General features: G+C 39.6%; 1 protein-coding gene across 1 annotated transcript in view; it reads left to right on the top strand.

Moving 5' to 3' along the window:
* Positions 1–8,363: 8,363 nt before the first annotated feature.
* DPY19L3 (dpy-19 like C-mannosyltransferase 3) overlaps positions 8,364–23,276 on the top strand; it is a 69,204-nt gene continuing 54,291 nt past the window's right edge. The window contains exons 1-2 of the mRNA XM_082677207.1: positions 8,364–8,472; positions 10,716–10,849. Of these exons, the coding sequence (XP_082533333.1) occupies positions 8,370–8,472; positions 10,716–10,849 (237 nt within the window). The 5' untranslated portion in view covers positions 8,364–8,369. The remainder of the gene's footprint in view (positions 8,473–10,715; positions 10,850–23,276) is intronic.

Here is a 23,276-nt window from a genome sequence, read left to right as displayed (position 1 = left end):
TCTGTATCAGCGTTTCAACCTTTTTTTCATTATCACGTCCCTAAGGAACTTTTTTTTAGACTTTTCCTGATCACCCCCCTCCATGAAATTTGAATACCTAAGATATACTGTATATCTGCACTTTATACATTAAAAGAATAAGGTTTTTTCCAACCCCCAAGAGCCAATTTTCTCCCTGTTGGGGGCGGAGGGGGTAATATCACCACGGAGAACGTATGCTCATATAAATGAACTGGTTGGTGACAGTTGTGAGAGGAAACAAACTTTGTTTCCTGGTATCTTGACTGAAAAAAATTTAAAGCCATCAAGAGACTGTGATTAAAAACCTCTCAGAGGTAGCTGTATTCGTTCCTCCATCATGTGGGGAGCACAAAAGGACAGAGCCTACCTACTCCAATCTCCACACAACTATTGGGGTCGTTTGAGTCCTAGCAGCTTTCAGGCCTGGTGAGATGCAATGAAGCCTGTGAATTCCTAAGCATAAGTCCTTCAGGCTAGTTTATTAACATCCATGGGTGGACTCAGGAAGATCTGGGGACAGCACGTGGTTAAGTGTTAGTGAAAATCCAACCCAGTGCTAGATTAGCCATAATTTAAGGCATGATAAAATATCTGAATTTGAGGGTATTAGAAACACATACATTTCTGGCTGAAAGTCCTACTTCGTCCTACCAAAAAAAAAAAAATCCCAAGCCAGACTGTACACCTTGGCATCTGTTAGTAGGAAATGTCTATTTCTAGGGTTTTTAGACACCTGTTGTATATACCTGTTTTGCAGGGAATGACATTAGAGCAGTCCAAGGGAACAAATTGGAAAGACCAGCCAAGGCTGGTTTGTGGACTAGAAGAGCCAACATCTAAGAATCATCACACTTCGCCAAAAGCTTATTATGTGATAAAGCACCATCATCTGCTTTAACTGGATAACCTGACTATTCGTGTCCTTATTCAAAAACATACAATAGTTATTCTAACCATGGAAATGGAAAAGAAAGGCGTAGGTGGAAACAGCAGACAAGTAGAGGGAAGAAGAGTACCAGGTGTTGAAGAAAATGAACCAACCTTGACAATGTTTAAATATTTTGTTAACTTTATTTAATAGAGTCCTTGGATAATTATACACCTATGCTAATCTGCCTATAAATTTCATTCTTCTAAACCATTACAAATCTAGTTAATACGAAGTTGATCAAAGGAAGAGAGAAAAAGTAACTAACAATATTACATAATACCTTTTCTTAAGAATCTTCCCAGGGAAGGAGGCAAGTATTTTAAAGGCGGGGTGGGGGGGGGGTATGGGGAAGGACTCAGGTGTAATGCTGATTCCTGTGCAACTCTGGAATGATCTGTGAGCACTGAGAAAGCTGATCTCCAGGACTCAGCATGGGTTGCCTAAGACCAAGAGTGCCAAACTAGGCTCGGAAGAATGCCGTAGACACGGCTGATCTCTGAGGTCTCTGACATGGGTCATACGCAAGGAGTGTATAAAACAACCCATGGGATGTAGGAAGAACATATTAGGATTTCCATATATTGCAATACATAATGTGTATATATATGTATGTATACACACACATATACGTGCACACGTTCACACACAGAGAGGACAAACATTTTTGATTGATGAAGTTTTGAGATCAAAAAGTTTGGAGACTACTGCTCTTTTATTAAGACACTTGAAAAACCAACCCTGTGGACGAGGTGGCAAAATAAGATTGCATGAAACTACTGTTGCAAAAATATGTGTAAGTGGGCCAAACTGTCTTCAACTGAATATGTGTTTCTGTAAAAGAATACTCAGTATTGTAAAGATCTCATTTCTCTCAAAGACTTCTTTACCTTTTATACAATTCCAGTAAAATAATCTCCATGGATTCTTTTTTGGAAACTGGTAAAAGATTATAAAGTTTATATGAGCAAGAAAATATGCAAAACTTGCCAGAACATGTGTTTAAAAGAAATACAGTATGTAGAACTGTTGCAAACTAGTTCTTTTTAAAAATCATTTAAACACAATAAATGAGTTTACAAATAGGCCATATACGTACTAGAATTAGTATGTGATGCAGATAATTCAAATCAGTAAGGTAAGAATGATGGTGAAACAACTGATTCTCCAATTAGAAAAAAAATTGTCAGATCTCTCTCTTCATATTAAAAAGGTGCAATATTTTTTAAAACTAGGAAAAAGTATTTTTAAAATTTTACAATCTTGGGATGGTAAAGGTTTTCCTAAGTATGTTGGAAAAACCCAGAAGCTTTTATAAAGGGAAGATGATAGACTTGATAACAGAAAATGGAAAACCAATGCAAAGCGAAACACACTATATGAAGTACACAACACTGAGAAATACCTGCAAGGTATACAACAGAAAGTTAATATCCAGGGACTTCCCTGGTGGTCCAATGGTTAAGACTACGCACTTCCATTGCACGGAGCACAGGTTCGATCACTGGTCAGGGAACTAAGATCCCACATGCCACGCGGTGCGGCCAAAAAAAAATGTTAAAATCCACAATCTATAACTAATCCCTTTATATAAAGATTAAATCGATGATTGGCCAAAGAACATGAAAACATAAATCACAGAAAAAGAAATACAAACAGCCAATAATGTCCTGATATTATCTCCACCTAATACATTTAAAATGATATATCATTTGTCGCCTAAGATTGGCAAAGATTAAAAATATCCATTGTTGACAAGGACACTGAAATAAGCCCCGTAATGCACATTGGTGGAAGTGTAAATTAATACAATTTTTAACCTTTTGTAATGTAGTTTGCCAATGTTTATCCTAATTTAAATTCTACCAATTCTATTTCTAGAAATATATCCTAAAGAATTACATAAATATAAGGATATTCTCTATGCACTGCATGTAACAGGGTAAAGCTGGAAACAATCTAAATGTCCAATTAGAGGGCAATATTAAATAAATGATGATACATCCATACAGAGGATGACTACTATATTGAATACCCATCATTGTATAACAAAATTACCCCTAAACTTAGTGGCTTTAAAACAAATATAAACATTTATTATTCTTACCGTATCTGTGCATGAGATATTTGGGAGTGGCATGGATGACATGGAGCTGGCAGATCTTCCTCCTAGGTGGCTCACTCACATGGCAGGCTGGTTGTTGGCCAGAGGCCAGGTGCCGCCCATGTGGCCTTCTCTACACGATGTCTGAGTGTCCTCACAACATGGTGGCTGGCATCCCCCATAAGTGCGCAATCCAAGAGAGGATAAGGCTAAAACTAGGATGTCTTTATGACCTGGCCTCAGAAGTCCCACACTGTCACTTCCACCGTATTCTATGCATCACACAGAAAAGCTATGATTCAGTGAGAGGGGAGGATATAAATATCAAGCAGCAAGGATCATTTAAGCTGAAATTTAAAGGCTGAATAGTAGTTAAGTCAGGCACTTATAAAAACTTGGAAATTTATGAATAGGAAGTAGGGATGAGGCTGGAGAGGTAAATGGAGCCTGACTCACAGCAGTACTTTCAAGCTTGTTAAGGAGCTTTTTATATAAAGCCAGTAAGCCACCAAAAGACTTATATCTTAGTAAGATCAGTATGTTTTTTATATGGAGGGTGGACTGAGAGGACAAGGCCAAAGGGCAGGAATGGTGGTAAGGCAATCGGTTAGCAGACTATTGAAATGATCCAGACAAAAAATTGTGCCTTGGATTACAGTAGTGGCAATGGAGATGGGGAAAAGTTGGGCAAGTCCTGAGATATTTAGGAATAAACCCAATGGGACTCAGTGTTTGACTGGATATATGGGCTACACAACAGGGAGGAATCAAGTTTGGCTCCTAAGTTATTGACAGCAATTAGGAAAAGGGGGCACGTGGGATGAAAAGTAGGTTTGGGGATTAGAAAAAGTTTAATTTTTAACGAGTTGAGTTTGAGTGCTCTGCACACATGGAAATTTCCAATAGGCACTACATGTATGGGACCTGGCTGTCAGGAGCTATGTCTGGACATAAACACTTACAAGTGATCAGAATATCACTGGAAATTGGAGCCATGAGCCAGAGAGGAAGAGTTTACATGAGACTGAAAAGGAATGCCAGAAAGGTAGAGAGGAGGAATACTGGGAGAGTCTATTGCCACAGAAGGGAAGAGTGATCCAGAGTGTTCATACTACTAAGCCAAACTACTGAAAACTGAACAAACATCGTACATCAGACAGGAAAAAGCCAATGGAGAAGGAGAGCTCTCTCCCTTGGTCCAACGCAAGATGCTTTTATGGGAAGGATGTGACTTCCCATAAGAAGACATTAATGACTTCGCGTGCAGTGCTTCTCAATGTGTGACGTACATACAAATAACCTGGAGATTATATTAAAAAGCAGATTCTGATTCAGTAGGCCTTGGGGAGAGCCGGAGAGCCGACATTTCTAAGGTCCTAGGTGATGCCAACACAGCTGGTCCACAGACAATATTTTGAGTAGCAAGGTCCTGCTATGGCTCTCAAACTTTGCTGAACACAGACCCACATGGAGAACTTCTTAAAACCAATTGTTTGTCCCTGACCCCTACAGATTATGATTCGGTAGGTATGTCTAGAACCCGATAATTTCCAACAAGCTCCCTTATGATGTTGATAGTGATGCCACAGGTTTCCAGGCCATACTTTTGAGCTGAACTGTTCCAGCACAACTTAACTATTGCTGGCCCCAACAGAGGAAAAGCCAGATCCCACTGGGTTTCAAAACACAATGCAAACAAGTATTCCTGTAGACCTCTGCAGTCACAGCCCATGACCAGAGGTCAATAGGGGCAAAAGTCTACCGCTCATTACCCATCACCCCCATGGTTGCTGTATCAGAATGAATTCATTCTTAATTAACTTATTTATTACCAAGACTTACCCTCAGCAGTGGATGTCTATTGCTCTCAAAGCGTTATTTTGCTTAGTAAAGCCATTTCATATGAAAACAAGCAGGTGCTAACAAGTACTATTTCCTTTACTCAAGGGACGCATGTTTCACAACAGACATTTTTTTCCCCAGTGCGCAAGACAGTTTAAGAAAAAACCCTACATAATAAGGTGGGGAGGAGAGGGGGAATTCTACTTAAGGAGGAATCAATTCACATATGTATTTATTAAACACACAAATGTATCTTATGTAAAGCATCTTAAGGCGAAAGAGAAAGATTATAAATATACAGTCCCTGTTCTCAAGTCCATAACATGAAAAAAAGACACCAACAATCATGTTAAACATGACAAATGCCACCTGAAAAAACAGCTGACATTTATTTTTATTAAAACCACCAGCAGATACCTCAACCCATTGACACAGAATGTGTGTCTGTTATTAACAGCAACAGACACACAAAGGAGGAAGAAAATATCAAACAGTGGAAACAAGGAAAGGCACCTGGCTGAAGTAATTCCTGGAATTAGACAGACGAGCAGTCCTCTTCACAGGTGGAAGACCCAGAGGACCATTCCTTAATAAAAATCAATTAACATGTGCTCTGAGAATCTGCTAACAAAAGGCTTTACCTACTGTTCATCAAAGTGTGATTAAGAAAGATATCCACGTATACAACACAGCAACTGCCCTCCGAAAAGGCTTACACTCTAGTTTGGAGACGGAGTAACATAGGAGCCTAAGAAGACAGAGGAACGTATTCTACACAAAATTTGGAAGAAGACAGCGCGCCCTGCCCCCCTCGCCAAAAAGAGGCGCGTCTTTGGAGATGCGAAAGTACCTCACTGGCAGTCGGTAAAAGACTTCCAAACACACATCACCGGCAGTTGGGGCCTGGGGGTGTTGCCAAGACCCGAGAAGGGGGCGCGCCAGGCCTTGGCAACGCGGTTAGCTGGGAGATGTCCGAGTGGTCGGACTGCTTCCGTTCACCGGGCCCTTACTGACCCCTCCACATCCACCAGCACAGGAGACAGGAGGGCACCGGCGCAAGAAAGAGTTTTTCGCGGCCTCCAGCCCGTCTCACCCTCCCCACCCGGGGTTCGACTTGAGGCCACCCTTATTCGCATCCCGGCCCTTTTCCCCCGAGCAGCGCCGCTCGCTCTGGCCTGGGGGTGGCGGGAGTCTGCGTAGGCGAAGGTGGCCTCGGGCTCCTCGGTCGGTGACGGGGGTCCAATGTTCTTCGAGGGGTGCCGGGAGCCGCTCGACATAGCGGAACGGAGCGGAACTCGGCCAACACTACAGCCCGGCGGCCGGAAGTGCGCCGCTTCCTTCCGGCCGGCGCCGCACGAGACGGGGCGGGGCGCCCCGAGAGGGGGAGGTGGCCCGTGCTGACGGACGGCTCCCGGGACCTATAAGCGCGGCCTCAGTGGCCCAGCCTCCCCGGCGCGCCCCCTCCCCGGGGCGGTGACTCCCCCCAGCCCCCCATTTCCAAGGTGCAGCACAAACCTCCGCGGCTGCTGGATTTTAGCTTTCCCCGCGGCGCGTTGCTGGCCGTAGTGCGGCCCCGCCCCCGCGGCCCTCTGCGACCCCGGCCGGCCGGCCGGCCGGCTGCCCCCGTTCCTGGTCCGGAGCCGCGCGCGAGGACGGCTGAGGCCGCAGGTCTGTGGCTGCGTTTCGGGCCGCGGGTAGCGCGAGGGGACGCACGAGCGCGAGGCTCCGTCGGCGGCCCCGGACTGTCCGGCGGGCGGGTGGCGCTCCGCCCTTGCGTGGCGGCGTTCGGCTGAATCTGCCGCGAAGACCGAAAGCCCGCGGGCCGCCCCGCTGCGTCGCTCAGGGTGGGGGCGCGAATCCGGCCCTCGCGGCGTCTGCGGAGACCGGGTGTGGGACTGGGCGCCCCCTTGTCCTCCCGACGTGCGGGACTGGGGGCGGCAGCTTAGGAGAGAGCAAGTTTGCCGAGGGCGGGGCGCCTTCTCGGGCGACTTCTTGCTTTGGCCACGCGGGCGGAGGGAGGGGCTGGGTGGTCTCCGGCCTCGGCGGCCACGCCACTTCCTAGGTGAGCCGGAGCGAGTTACTGAACTTATTCGGCCCCTCAGCGTCCGGCGGGGACTCCGATAGTGTAGATTGGGGTGCGGAGGTGAGCTGAATAATGTGCCCTGCAGCGCCCCGGGGTGCCCAGTACGTGCTGGTTCTTCTAAGCAATGGAGAAAAAAACCACCCGCTCTCATTTCCCTTTTCAAACATTTAAGATGGCATTCCTTGTAATTTGATGGGGAAACTTTTGTTTCTTGGGTTCATGCAGTTATCACACGTAGTTGGCACTTAAACATTTGTTGCCCTTCTGTCCTAATGTGTTACGTTGTATCAGTTGTGGGCTTTTTACAACTCCGCTTGGGGCCCTTAGAAAGGTCATGATTCTAGGATGAGGTAATTTGGGGGTAAGCTCATCTGTAGAGGTACGACTTTGCCCACACTCCTTTTCTCCCTCGTTGCTCCAGAGTCTCCATTTTCGGTGCTTGCACCTTTTTCCTCTCAGATTTTTTTTTTTTGTATGAATGAATGAATGATATAACGTTGATTGGTGTGTTCTTTTCAGTAGAGCAACTTGTTTACCTTTAGGAATTAATAAACTGCCCCGACAGTCGTGTCCGGCAACCGGTCATAGTTAATAAATGGTTAAACGCTGTTCATTCGTCGGAGGAGTGACGCCAGCTGTTCCGGGGGACTGTAGCCAGCTTACTCACTGCCACCACTCCCCTGCCTCCCACTTACTGCTTCCAAACCAGGCCCCTGCTCCCTGCCGTCACTCCCACTGTTGCTGCCTGGTGTAGCAGCTGCCCTGATTGGCACACCCCCGCTGCCATCACCACTGAGGCATATTCCTAAAGCTTCCAGTGTGAATTGTTTGAAGGAGCACCAGTATCAAAATCCAGATACCGGAGACAAAACAGTGTTTCAGTTCTTCAAAATCAGACCATCAACAATCAACAAATTTACTACTTAATACCTTTTCCATGGTTGGTACTATAGAAAATAATATAAAACTACCTAATTATGTGACAAAATGCGTGGTAACTGCTATGCCTCGGGAAGGGGAGAGATCAGTAGGGGTTGGTGCATCCCAAGAAAGAAGGCTTCCTGGAAGAAGGGCAGGGGCTTGTCTGTGATGCTCACCTGGGCTCCTAACTCTTGGCAGTGCCTGCCACAGGACAGGCGCTTCATAAATGTGGTTGTGTTAAAGGAATATTTGTGTTGTGTCTTGAGAGTAGCTTTGAAAGCCGGTTAAGGTTTGGATGGGAAAATGGGAGGGCGTCCTAAGCAAGGGAAAATGGCTCAGGTAAAGTCTCCAAAACACAGATGAGCACAGGCTGTATTTGGCAGAGAGGGTACGGACATATGGATGGTGGCTTAATTCTGTGTTGTTTGTAGGAGTGGTTGGAAGAACAATGCATGTGAGTCTTTGACACCATGATATCCATCAGGCAAAGAAAAGGAATACAAACCACAGAAGTTTCAGAGGATTACGTGGCACAAGAAGAAAATGTGAAGTTGGAAAATAAATTGTCATCTAGTAGGTGATTTAAATTAAAGCAGCATTTGGGATTGCTTTTTTGTCTGCATATTGAAATAATCACTCTCCAATAGGATAAAAATTTGGTGAGACCTAATAGGTGAAGAAACTTATTCTATTACCTTGATATTTTAGTTTTACAGATGATTTGATCGCAATGTGATAATATTTGTTTTACAGTTATGATTAGATAAAAGACCTCTGATTAGAGCCCTTTGCTTCTCAGCTGCCTGTTCAGTATAGTTATGCCAATCTGATCCTTTGACTTTGAGAGTAATACTTTTTCCCACTGTTCAGATTTTAGTCTACTTCTAATTTTTCTGGTTTGTGTATGCTGTTCACAACTAGACAGCCTTACCTTGGGTGAGTTTCTCATTTCATTAAAGTATTGAAAGATGAATCAAACTTTCTTTTATTCTTTATTTTCAGTTAAATTCCTGAAATTTTCTAATTTGCTTTTTTTTTTTGGTGGGAAAAGTGGTCAGAATTTGGTAAATTGTTTAAATAATGTTGAAGACTCTTGCTAAGCCATACATCAAATGGCATTAATTACCAAATTCCTGCTACCCGAGTTGCTTTCTTAGGCTAAGCATGGTCAGGATTTTTTAAAGTAAGCATGAAAAATTCCATGTCTATCAGCCATTTTGGGTATCTGACAGAGTTTACATCAGCTGCAGCTAGAGCTAGTAAAGTAATTTGGGGTAACAGTTTTATTTTTTATTTATTTATTTTTTTGGTGGGGGGGTGACAGTTTTATAAAATAAAAGTAATCTATATTGAGCAGTCATGCCATCCAACTCAGCTATTAGCAATTTAGGACAATACAGAGTATTTTCTGAAAATCTTATATAAAAACAAATACAGGTTCAAGTTTGTCCTTTTAAATTAAAACATAACTTTGAGGACTGTTCATTTTACCAAAGCAGTATTTATTCAGGTCAGAAAAAAAAAAGAAAACTAAAGAAAAGCAAAAATGAAGGAAAAAATACTCCCACAAACCCACTCATCCTGAGATTACCACCAATGACACTTTATCTTGCTGTCTAAATGTTGTTCTCTGTACATGTACACCTACAAGCATTCAGATGTGTTTTTTCTCAAAATTGAGATCCTACTCGCTGTTGTGTAACTTGCTATCTTTCTCTTGTTGTGTTATGAACATATGTCAGTCAGTGTATTTTTAAAATTTTGTCAGTGTGTAGTCACTGTGTGACTGTAGCATAATTTATTTAATTTCTTATTGAATATTTAGATGATTTTTAACCTTTTACCTATACAACCTGAACCACAGTGGCCAAATGTTTGTTTAAAACTTTATTTCTTTGGGGTGTATGCCTAGATTTGCAATTATTGGTCAGATAGTGTGCTCATTTTGGTGGCTTTTACTTCCTGTTGCCATGTCACATTCCAGAGAGGTATCCATTTATTCTAACACCAGCAGTGTTTAAAAAATGTCTATTTAAAAAAAAAAAAAGGCGATATTTTTGTATCCTTACCAAAACAGAGTACTAAGCATTTTTAAGCTATCAAATTGGCCACTATTGTAAAAGTTATAGCTCTTTGTTTTGGTTTGCATTTCATTAATACTAACTTTTTTTTTCTATTAAGTTTATTGGCCATTTTTTCTTCTGTGCATTGCCTATTCAAGTCCTTAATCAGTTTCCTACTGAAATATTCATTTTTTTTATTATCCTGAAAGTATTTATCCTATATTAAGGATATTTTATCTTTCTTATATGTACTATAAATATGTTTCTTAGTTTATATTCCTTTAACTTGTGTGATGGGGTTTAAAATTTTAAGTAATCAAGTTTGGGAGTAGCTTTTAATGAATAAACCACACATTGTAAGTAGATCATCTAAAAGACTGTTTATATTTTAGATCTGTAACCCATTTATTCCTCTATTTAAGAAACTTAGTAGTTAAACTAGGTCAAGCACAGGTCCTAGGTGTTAAGATGAATAAGATAATATGCTGGTCCTCAAGATGCTTACATTCTAGTTGGCAAAATGGACAAATGAACAGTTAGATACAGTGGGGGAAAAAACTATAATAAAAGTATGAAAAGTATAAAAAGGTCTGTGGAATCACAAAACGGAACCCCTAACTGTCTGCTGGAGACACAGAAAGCTTCACCACTAACGGGCAGCTGGAACTTGGCACGTTGGACAGTCTGAAATAGAACTATTAACTGCTAAATCCTTTACTGACTTGGTTTTTCATCTGTTCATTTTTCTAAAAGGTTGTACCAATAGAAGATTATGGACGATTCTTTCATTTACAGTTGGTGGAACTGTTGCCCTTTGCACTGGACTTCTTACATCTGTCTACCTGGCCACTTTACATGAGAATGATTTGTGGTTTTCTAATATTAAGGTATGAACATTGTATGATTTACCCATCAGTGTCTCCAGTAGTTAGTTAGCCATTTAGATGAATGACCAAGACAGTTCCGTTTTGCCATAAAGAATCCAGTCTCTTGAAAAGTTTGGCTATAGAGTAAAATGACTTTTTCTTTGTTAGTTTAAAATAACATCAGAATTTTTATAATCAAGTGAGTTTTCCCATTATCGTTAGTTTATTCATATTATGCATCAGTTACTCTAAACCAGTATTTTTCAAGCTGTAGATTGTGAAATTGGTGTAGTAGGTCATAAGTAGCATTTTTCATAATGAAATCAAATATAAGAGAATACTATCACATGGTAAGGTTGATAATTATTTGTGAAACTTTTATTTTAATTATATGTATGTATGTACAAACTAGGTCACAGTATAAATTTTTTTTTTCTGTTGGATACAGTAAAAAAAAAAAATGAAAGAAAGAAAAAGAAAGCGAGAGCTACTGTTCTAAACCAGGGAATTTTAATCTGGCTCCATAGATGACCTTGATGTGGTGTACCTTTCTAATAATATATGCAGAAGATTGAGAGGAAGCCATAACTGTCATCAGATTTTCAAGAGCGTGTATGACTCTTTAAATACCAGTTTCCTTGTTGTCTTTCCCTTCCCTCCCTCCCTCCCTCTCTCTCTTTCTCTCTCTCCCCTCCGACATCCTTTAATTTGGCTTTGGTTCAGAGCAAGTATATCACTTAAAACTTACACATTGCCAGTGATTTTCATCCAGATATACCTTTCTTTTCATCAGAAATGTCATGATCTTTGACCTTATTTCCCACCATGGCTTTTAATGATTAGTTGCTTACAAAGGTAAAATTGAGTTTCACAGGGCAAAGATTTATCATCTATGAGAATATTCAAAAGTATCTATGCAGAATGTGAAGACAGTTCCCAAAGAGAATTTTCCAAAATATTTTGAGCTTTGGTTCCATTATTGGAATGAGTCTCCAAAGGAGACTGCTTTGAATGACAAATTTTATTTTTATCAGTAATTTCTAGTATGTTTATTTTTAAAACCTGTCATATTACTTTATAGGTACAGCATGGATATATCTTTATACAAATAATCATGGTACCAAAAAATAATAATTCTTACCCTTCAGTGACAGTTGGTAGATTTTCTTGTCAAGAAACATTTTACTCACCTGTCTCTTTAAAATTGAGTACCTATAAACAGATTCCCTGGAATTGAGAAATTTAAAACTTATTTATTAATACAAGTATTCTGAATAAAGCCTGGAATTTCCCCTTTGTGGGCATAAAGTCAAAATTAAATGCTAGTAACTCTATAGCAAGGAGACATGGTGAAAGAGATCACATAATTTTAAACTGTAAGTTTAGCTCTTTAATTTAAAGCTTATACATGGCCCTACTAGCACCCTTAAATAGATATAGCCCATCATCAAGAAACCTGAAGAAAAGGCCAGGTCATGTATGGCTTTGTAGACTGGGCAGGAGTTGGAAGGATGTACTGATTCATCGTTTGTGTGGAGTGCAGTTGAGGAGGAAGAATTATCAGTGATGACCTTCTTTCTCCCGTTAGCAGAAGGATAGATGGGTAGATCTTCATTCGCTATGATTGTGAACCCTGTGGGAGGAGCAGATCTGAAGGGTACAGTGACTTCCGACCAACTACCCGGAGTTAAGCCACACTTTATAGGTTGAGGGCACAGTCATCCCCAAAACTGACCCTTACTTCAGAAGCCAGTCACAACTTTGGGGGACCCCAGGCTACTCTCACTTCTGACCAACTGGCTATCCATTCACTAAAATGACACACAACTCAGGAAAGCTCTGTACTTATAATTACAATTTTATTATAGAAATAGAATACAAATCAGAACCAGCCAAAGGGAGAGGCACAGTGGGAAAAGTCTGGGAGAGTCCCAGACTCCAAGTTTCCATTGTCCTCTTCCTATAGAGTCAGGATGCATCATCCTCCTGGCACATCAGTGTGCAACAGTGTGTAGAGTATTGCCAGCCCGGGAAACTTACCTGAGCTCTGGTGTTGAGAGTTTTTACTGGTGTTTCTTTATGTATGCATGATTAGTTAAATCATGGGCCACAAGGTTGAACTCAATCTCCAGCTGCTCTCCACTTGCCAGAGGTCAAGCTGATATCTGTTGGCTCAGAGCGCCAACCCTCTAAGCATACGGTTGGTCTTTCTGGCTTGGCCAGCTCCCATCCTGAGTCATCTCCTTAGCAAAAACCATCTAGGGGCCCACCCTGAGTCACCTGTTAGCACAAGCTGTCAGATGTGGGCCGGAGCCTACCATGAATAACAAAGATACTCTTGTCACAGGGAAATTCAAGGGTTTATTGGCTGCCTCTCAGGAACTGGAGACAAAGGCCAACCACATTCTTTTTTATGCAGGAGGCAGCGAGGCCAGAAATGATGAGTTCAGGTTTGGATACATTGTGAGTCACTTTCAAAACAATCCAAGTAAAGATATGGAGTAAGGGGAGCTGGATTTACGGATCTGAAGGCAGGAGTTCCATGTGTGTTGGAAACGGACCTTTTCATGTTACCAGCTTGTAGCTGTGTGGGCAGGATTGTTTGAGGAGTATGTAGCATGAGAAGAAAGAGACCGGAGGCCAGATTCTGTCTCTGCCTCAGACACAGGCTGGGAGAAGCTGGGAGACAGGCGCACCCTCTCACAGGCCTCCCCACACCACCCGCACCCCTTACACTTAAAGCTGAGCTCAGAGTCTTGGTGCGTTTTTCCCTCTCTATTCAAGCTCTCTGGGTTTTTCTCACCCCTGTGTCACAAGAGGAATCCTCAGATGTTGTAATCATTTCTCAAACCAGATGATAGACTGGCTTATTTTTCATCTTAGAATTATCTAGACCCAGTGGTCTCCAACAGAACTCTCTGTACTGAAGGAAATGATCTAAATCTACACTGTCCAGTACAGTAGCTGCCAGCCAGATGTAGTGATTGAACACTGGAAATGTGGCTAGTGCATCAGAGGAACTAATTTTTAAATTTTATTTAAATTGAACTTTAATTTTAAAGTGCTTATACATTTTCTGTGAATAAACCAGTGAAATCAGCCATTACCGATCAACGGTATTACTTAGCCAAAGGGAAAGCTCATTTTCAGAGTTTATACGCCTTCCTAAATTTACTCCTTTACATTTTCATCTTGGGGGATGATGGGAATATTTGAGAAGTGTAAATCTATTTCCCTTTTTTATTTGAGTTATAACTTATCAAAATTGCCAGGCTAGTTTTTTATGTAAATACTTTGATCTTTTGAATACTCTGAATTAGTTGTAATTATTCAGAGAGTAAAAATATTGCTAATAAAATAGACTAATCATATATTCAGTTTATGCATTCAAAGTAATTTTTTTAAATGTTCATAGTAGTGTTAGTATTTCATATGTGGGAACCATGGGACAGAAACTTGGAGCCGAAAAGAAGATGTTGGTTTAAATGGTCACAGAAAATGTGTATGTAGTATCCTTTCCTGGCATATTTTTTAAATTAAAAAGTCAGTTTCTTGTTGTCTTAACCATTGTGTTATATTGCCCTTGCTGCGAAATTTAAAGTATAAGAGATTTTTTTAAATATCCTTGATTGAATGTCTGCTATGTCCTTGGCACTGTTATAGGTGCATTCTACTTTTATTTTATTTAATCTGGTTGTTTCCAAAGCCCAAACATTTTAACTCTAACTTGTCCTTTAAATGCAACCTGCTTTTTTTTTTTTGCTGCTCTTTATTATAAACAAAACAAACTAAAGGGTTTAAAGCCCATACTCTTACTTGCTGTGCTCCCCTTACAGTGCCTGGCACATCGTCAGTGCTGAGTAGACAGTGGTCTGTTGGAGTAGAGTTAATCTCTAGTGGGGAGGGAGTGGTGTAGGCAGGGGAGGCAGGGAGACACCTGGCTGCTGTAAAGAACCTGGGTTGGAATTGGAGCAAAAGGATGCAACTTTGGAGCTTGCCTCCAGAGATAGGACATAGTTAGTACTGGCAAGTGGGGAGCCAGTCATTGCATTTTTAATGATTTGTGTTTCGTAGGTGCTGGAGTAAATCTCTGTATGGTCTTGATTGTTTTTCTTTTTGGAACATTGTGTTTTTTATTGCACAGACTATACTGTGACAACAACAGAAACTTTTTTTAATGAAAAACATTACTTAGTGTTCATTACCCTTAACAAAAAACAATTTTCATTTTTCCCTTCCGTTCTTCATCCTGTACATGTATATATTTTACTTATTTATGACCCCAATATAGATAGTTTTTACAATCATCGTATGCATTTTCCATATACAATTATATATTTTCACAAACACTTACAATTATTATATAAATTAATAGCTATATACTTTAATATTTTTGACATTTTTATACCCTTGGTCATTTCACTATTTCCATGCTCCCAACTTGGGGTAGATTGTTTCTAATTGTGTGGTTAGACCCCTAAAATTGCTTACTTAACTTCTCATTTTAAAGCGGTAGGATAAAGATGTCAGTTCCTTCTTTTGTTTAGAATTACCTCAGAGCAATGAAAGAAAATGAAAAACAGTCAGATTCCTTCTTTGATGAAACTAAGAGAGGTCTGTAATCTGGAACCACAATATATGAGGAAGGGCTGCCAAATCCAGTGAAACTCCAAGGAGTGTAGAAAGATGCTGCGAGAGAACTCCTAAAGCTGCAGATTTTAGGTAAAGCTGCTGAAGTTTAGTCCTCCAAAGTCACTGGCACATTCTGAGGGATAAACCAGTGGTCCCCTGTGTGAGACCATGGGACTAGATGTGAGGAGTAATGACAGAAGCTTCCCTGTATACACTTTGGTATGAAAGAGAAACAAGGTAGACAGGCTGAAAGGAGTAATCACAGAGACAAACCATTTTTGTAAAAGTAGAGTTTAAGCAGACCAGGATAAAGAGAGAAAACTTGCATTTTCAACAGCCCTGAAGCTGCCGATCTCTGAAGACTAAAATGAGGAAAAGACTAAAGAGCTCACTCTTGTAATCCACTCTGTATCAGCAGAAAAATTCTTGCTGGCCTGAGTTATGTCCCAGCCCTCTCCCCTACATGTAGCTGATTTGGTAAGAACTTGCCACATTTAGAAATGACTAGTAATCAGAAAGGAACTAGCACAGGATCTGTACAATAATACTGCAAGAAAAAGGGAAGAGAAAAACAAGAACAAACGATACATGAAGAACCAGAAAACTTTTACAGCAGAGACGTGAAGATAGTGGCCAAACGTGTCACATTAAAAAACAAACATAATAAAGCATTTGCCACTGTAGAAGGTGAATTCAAAGCAGGAATGTAAGAATGTATATACCATCTTCAAAGAGATTTGTAGGAAGATAAGAGGAAATGAAACATGAGCTGGCAGAACTTAGTCAAGAAATAGAATCTTTAAAGATATAACCGTAATAGAAATCATGACTATGTAAGGAGCAACACACAGGAGACCAGAATCTGCAAAAAGCAAGAAGAGAAAAGTTGGACAGGACTGATGAAAGTAAACAAAATGAAATAGAATTAGTAAAGTTAAAATATTAGAAGTGACAGCTAAGGAAGACAACAGAAAGATTGCATTTTTTGTGTCCCAAAGGAAGCAGAACCATGAAACGGGGAAAAAAATGTTTAAATCTGTAATTCAAGAAAACTTTCCAAAAATAAAGGAAAACTTGAATCTACAAACTGAACGGACACGATGGGTCCCAGGAACATTTGGCCTAGAAAAATCATTAGCAGGATATAGCTACGAAATTCCTGTACCTAAATGGTAAGAAACCTTTGGACATCCAGACAAAAGATCAAGTTACCTATATGAGGAAACAAAGGTCAATCTGGCTTCCAAGTTTTCCAAGTAACATATAGTTACTCAAAGACCTTGAATGATGTCTACAAAGGACTCACGTAAAAGAAAGTGATTTATGTATTTTAACCCAGTTATTCCATCATATATAAAGCACCATTCAAATGTTTTTGACTCTGAGAAATATGTATTTTTAAGAACACCTGGAGAAATTGGTAGAGGAAAAACTTTATCCAGTCAAGAGATAAAAGGCAAAACAATGTTAGAAAGATTGTCAAATTTATTTAACTGTAGAACTAAGACTAAATAGTTACAGAACAAAATATATATGATATGAATAGTATAATAACATAAAAATGTTATTATGTAATAGTAACACAATAGCAGTGTAATAATTACATAACACAAGTTAGAAGAGGAAGGGAAAGAAAAGGTAAAAAATGGTGGAAAGGGCTTCCCTGGTGGCGCAGTGGTTGAGAGTCCACCTGCCGATGCAGGGGACACGGGTTCGTGCCCTGGTCTGGGAGGATCCCACATGCCGCAGAGCGGCTAGGCCCGTGAGCCATGGCCGCTGAGCCTGCACATCCGGAGCCCGTGCTCCACAACGGGAGAGGCCACAACAGTGAGAGGCCTGCATACCACAAAAAAATAAAAAATAAAAAGATGGTGGAAGTATCCTGATGTATCTTTTATAGCTAAAAGTCAAAAAGTTACAACTAAAAGTGATGTCAAGAAACAGACACACAGTATATATAAAGAAAATTCCAAGAAAAATAATATCAAGTAAAATTGGGCAGGGGAGAAGTACAAATTTCATAAGATTGTCATAACTTGTTATAGAAAGTCAGTAGATACTAGCCATAGAAACGAAGAATTAAGTTACTCTCTGAAGTTGTAAAGAAAGGTAACCCCTAGAACAAAAACATCAACCTTCCAAATTAAAGACATGTACACACATACACACATATTGAAACAAGCTGACACAGATCATGTAGTGAAGGATTTGTTGTAAAGAGCAGTAAAAAGCATGATACAATATCTATTAACACAAGTATGTCTAATTATTTTTGATTAAATAAGTATCAATGGGTTTTACTCACCTAATAAAAACTCTGGATCACAAAGCAAAATCCAAATCACATCATATATGCATAAGATCCTCCCAGAACAGTAAGAATCCTCCTTAGACAGATTAGACCACAGGTGTGGATAAGAACTTAATAAATGCAGAAAGGGGAAAGAAAGTATCAGACAGTATTAAATGAGGCAAAGAAGGGCAATATTTCAGTGATAAAGATACAAACCATAAGTATGACTATCCATGCATCAGATAATCACAATATTTACAAAGCAGAAACCACAGGAAATGTAAGAAGAGTATAGAAATACATTAGTATTGAGTTTTAATTCTTTCCCAGTTCATATAAAAGCAAGTGGACAAAAATAAGTAAGGATATAGAAGACCTAGTGAAAATATTGAATATGATAGATCTAATCTGTAAATATCTAAAGATACATTCATTTCCAGTATCCACAGAACATTCACTAAACCATTGATAAATTAAGCCATAAGGAAAAATCTCAGATCCAAAAATACAGAAATTATATGGACAATATTCTCTAATCACAGTGTGATAGCACATAGTCTTGGCCTGTTCCTGACTTTGGGCATAAAGGTCACAGTGTCCTCTTTTGTTAATTTGTTCATTCACTTAAATAAAAATTGCAGGTAACTAAAAAGAAAAATTGCTTACTATCTAGAAATTTTAAAATATTTAAAATAACTTTTGGGCCACAGGTAATTAAAACTGAATTTATAGAAATTATAAATGAAATCTAGAAAATGATGAAAACCGTATTTCAGGATTATGGAATATACCTAAGAGAGTACTCAGAAGAAAATTCGTAGCTGTAAATACTATATTATGAAATAATTAATATATTGTGCAATAAATGAATTATTCCACTTATGAAATCTCACAACAGAAGGAGCGATAAAGGTAAAATAAATTGATCACCTAGAAAGTAGGAAAACAGTTCATAAATCAGTGGTTATTTAGGGGGGTGAAAACTAAAGAAATGAAAGGAAGATAAAGATGGGGTAGGAAATGAAAATATCCAAAATAAGAAATAACACAGAAATATTTATGGAGATGGAACTTCCCTGGAGGTCCATTGGTTAAGACTCCGTGCTTCCACTGCAGGTGGCACAGGTTCGATCCCTGGTAGGGGAACTAAGATCCCACATGCCGTGCAGCACGGCCAAAAAAAAGAAGAAATAATTACAGAGGTCATGAAATATGGTAACAGAGAAATAACCATAGAGACCATGAAATAAGAAAGAGCCACATGAGACTATTTTGTTTGATTTTATGCAAATTAGATGAATAGATGAAATGAGTGATTTCCTATAGGAATATATTTTTTAAATATTTATTTTATTTATTTATTCTTATGTTTTGGTTGTGCTGGGTCTTAGTGGTGGCACGCATGGGATCTTCATTGCAGCATGCAGGATCTTTAGTTGTGTCATGCGGACTTCTTAGTTGCAGCATGTGAACTCTTAGTTGTGGCATGCATGCAGGATCTAGTTCCCTGACCAGAGATCAAACCTGGGCCCCCTGCATTGGGAGTGCAGAGTCTTACCCACTGGAACACCAGGGAAGTCCCTAGAAGAACATTAATTACCAAAACAGCCCCAGTAAACACAATTATTTCTGTAGATGTGATAGAGAACACTTGAGAAATATTGTACCTACCTATCCCCCAACCCCAAAATACCAGACCCTGTTGACTTTATGGAGGAATTCTATCAAACTTTTAAAGAACCAAAATATTCCAATGCTATTTGAGCCATCCTAGAACACTAAAGAGGAAGAAAACTTCCAAATTATTGCTATAAATCAGGTATTACACACCAAAACTGAGGATCAGACTGTAACTACAGTCAGTTCTTATTCCCACCAGTTATGTTATATAAAGTCACTGAGAATAGTGAATTAAGCGAATACTGAACCGTGACTCCTGGGGAAATATGTACATATGTATAGACACACTCATATCACACATAGGTTACAATCTTAAATCCTAAGAACTCCTCCTGGTAGATTCTATTTTCTTTTTTTCACAAAACAGAAAGTGAGTTTCAGAAATGTTAAGTGAGTTGCCTGAGGCCATCCACTAACTGGTGCCAGAGCTGGGATTCAAACCTTCTGTGACTGGCCCCAGAGCTAGGGCTTCTCGCGCTGTGCTGCACTGCTGCCCTTTACTGTCTTTATCCTCTGATCATCTCTGTGTGAGAGCTGGAGCAAGAGGCAGACCACAGCTGGGAACTATGCACATCAGGCAACTCACATGTCTACAAATGACTGCAAAATACAGCAAGTATTGATTTTTGTCATTTTTGTTGTTACAAATAAATTTTAGCTAGTAGGCAAATTTGCAAATAGGAAATCCATGAATAATGAGGATCAACTGCATATAATCCAGATAATATTAAAAAAACGAAACTCAGAGACTAATCCCACTATATATATTGGACCCAAAATCCTAATTAATGCTAGTAAAGAGAGTCCAGTAGCACATTAAAGCATGCCACGCCATGAAAAAGTCATTTTTCTGCCAGGAATGCAAAGGAGATTGTTGGGAAATATATACTTTTTTTTTTTTTTTTGCCATATTAGTACCTCAAGAGATGTAAAAAAAGGTATTTGAAAAAAATTCAACATCAGTTCTTTGTAATGTACATAACTCAAAATAGGAATGGACTAGGTGAGCCCATCACATCAGTAGAATACACAAATAAAAACCATGTGATTATCTCAAAAAACACAGGAAAAGCATTTAACAAAGTTTCACAACCTTTATGATAAAAATGCTCAACTATCTAGAAATAGAAGAGAACTTTAGCCTCATAAAGGGCATTTGTCAAAAACCCACAGTTAAGAGCATACTTAATGATAAAAGACTGAGAGCTTTCTCCCTGAGATCAGGAACAAGACAAGGACTTCTGCTGTAGCCACTTGTATTCAACATTGTACTAGACAGTTTGTCAGGGAAATAATGGCAAGGAAATGAAATGAAAGGCATGAAGTAAAACTGTCTCTCTTTGTAGATGACACGTATATAGAATCCACTAAAAAAAACTTTTAGAACTAATGAGTTTATCAGGGTTGCAGGATAACAAGATCAATATGCAGAAATTAATTGTATTCCTATACAGTAGCAATGAGCAATCCAAAAGTGAAATTAAGAAAACACTTCCAGCGCTTCCCTGGTGGCGCAGTGGTTAAGAATCCACCTGCCAATGCATAGGAAATGGGTTTGAGCCCTGGCCCGGGAAGATCCTATATGCTGTGGAGCAACTAAGCCCTTGTGCCACAACTATTGAAGCCCGCACCCCTAGAGCCTGTGCTCCGCAACAAGAGGAGCCACTGCAATGAGAAGCCTACACACCGCAACGAAGAGTAGCCCCTGCTCACCACAGCTAGAGAAAGCCCATGCGTGGCAACGAAGACCCAGCACAGCCAAAAATAAATTTATTAAAAAAAAAAAAAAAAAGAAAGCAATTCCACTTACACATCAACAAAAAGTAAAATACTTGGGAATAAATTTAACCAAAAAGTATAAAACTTAAACCATGTCCATGCATTGAAGACAATATTGTTAAGATGGCAATGCTCCCCAAGTTCAACATGATCCCTCTCAGAATCCCAGGTGGATTTTTTGCAGATATTGACAAACTGATCCTAAAATTTATGTGGAATAAGAGGCCCAGAATAGCCAAAACAGAACAAAGTTGGGAGACTCACACTTCCTGATTTCAAAACCTGCAATATCAAGACTACAATAATCAAGAGAGTGTAGTGCTGGCTTAAGAATGGACATAAAGATCAATGGAGTGGAATTGAGAATACCTTACGTTTATGGTCAGTTGATTTTCAACAGAGGTACCAAGACAATTAAACGGAGAAAGAATAGTCTTTTTAACAAATGGTCTGGAGACGACTGGGTATTTACGTGCAAAAGAATGAATTTGGGCCCTTTTCTCATACTACATGCAAAAATTAACACAAAATGGATCATAGACCCAAATGTAAGGGTTAAAACTATGAAACTTTTAGAAGAAAACATGAATAAATTTTCATGGCCTTGGGTTGGCTAAGCTTTCTTAGATACAACACCAAAAGCACAAGTGACTAAAGGAAAAATAGTTAAATTGGACTTCATCAAAGTTAGAAACTTTTGTGCTCCAAAGTACACCATTAAGAAAGTGAAAAGACAACACTCAGAGTGGGAGAAAATGTTTACAAATCATGTCTGGTAAGGGATTTGTATCTAGAAAATATAAACAACTATTACAACTTAATGATAAAAAGACAACCTAATTTTTAAAATGAGCAAAGGACTTAATAGACATTTCTCCAAAGATGATTTACATATGGCCAACAAGCACATGAAAAGATGCTCAGCCCCATTAACTACTAGGGAAATTAAAATCAAAACCACAATGAGATAACACTTCACACCTGCTAGCAGGGTTATTATAAAAAGACATAATAACAACTATTGACAAGGACGTGGAGCAGTTGGAACCCATCTACCACTTTGGAAAAAGTCCAGCAGGTCCTCAGTCAGACATAGAGTTATCACATGATCTTAGCAGTTCTACTCCTAAGGGTACACCCAAGAAAAATGAAAACATATCCACAAAAAAATTATAAACAAATGTACATAACAGCATTTTTCATGACAGCCAAAAAGAGGAAACAACTCTAATGTCATCAATAGATGAATGGGTAAAGAAAAGGTGGTATATCCATACGATGGAATATTATTCAGCAGTTTTGAAATGAATTACTGATACATGCTACAGCATAGACGAACCTTGAAAACATGCTAATTGAAAGAAGCCAGGCGCAAAGGACATATTCTGTGATTCCAGGAGAGGCCAATCTAAAGAGACAGGAAGTAGATTGGTGATTGCTTAGGGTTAGAGGGCATGTGGAATCTGCAGGGTGACAGCCCAGGAGTGTGGGTAATGAAAATGTTCCAAAATTGATTGTACTGATGGATTCATAACTCTGTGAATATAGTAAAAGCCACTGACTTGTGCACTTTAAAAGGGTAAATTGTATGTGAATTCTATCTCAGTGAAACTTAAAAGACTAGATGCATACTTTTTGTTTAAATATAGCATGCATACGTCTAAGACCAAATGTTAAGACCTTACTGATTAGGGAAACACTAGAAAAATGGTGTTCAAAAGAAATTTCTGTTGGCTGAAGAGTTCTTTATCTGTGCTGTGGTAATACTATAGCCATTATCCAAATATGCTCAGGAACTGAGAAAATGAACTTTTAATTGTTTTTTTAAATAAATTGATGTATGTATGTATTTATTTGCAGCGTTGGGTCTTCGTTGCTGTGTGCGGGCTTTCTCTAGTTGCGTCAAGTGGGGGCTACTCTTCGTTGTGGTGCGAGAGCTTCTCATTGCGGTGGCTTCTCTTGTTGCGGAGCATGGGCTCTAGGTGCGCGGGCTTCAGTAGTTGCGGCATTTGGGCTCCACAAAAGCCCAGGACCAGATGGCTTCACAGGCAAATTTTACCAAAC

The sequence above is a fragment of the Grampus griseus genome (assembly GCF_964374135.1).
Source record: "Grampus griseus genome assembly, chromosome: 19".
NCBI classification, from domain to species: domain Eukaryota; kingdom Metazoa; phylum Chordata; class Mammalia; order Artiodactyla; family Delphinidae; genus Grampus; species Grampus griseus.
The sequence above is the reverse complement of the archived record's forward strand: the minus strand, read 5'-3'. Positions and strand labels throughout refer to the sequence as shown.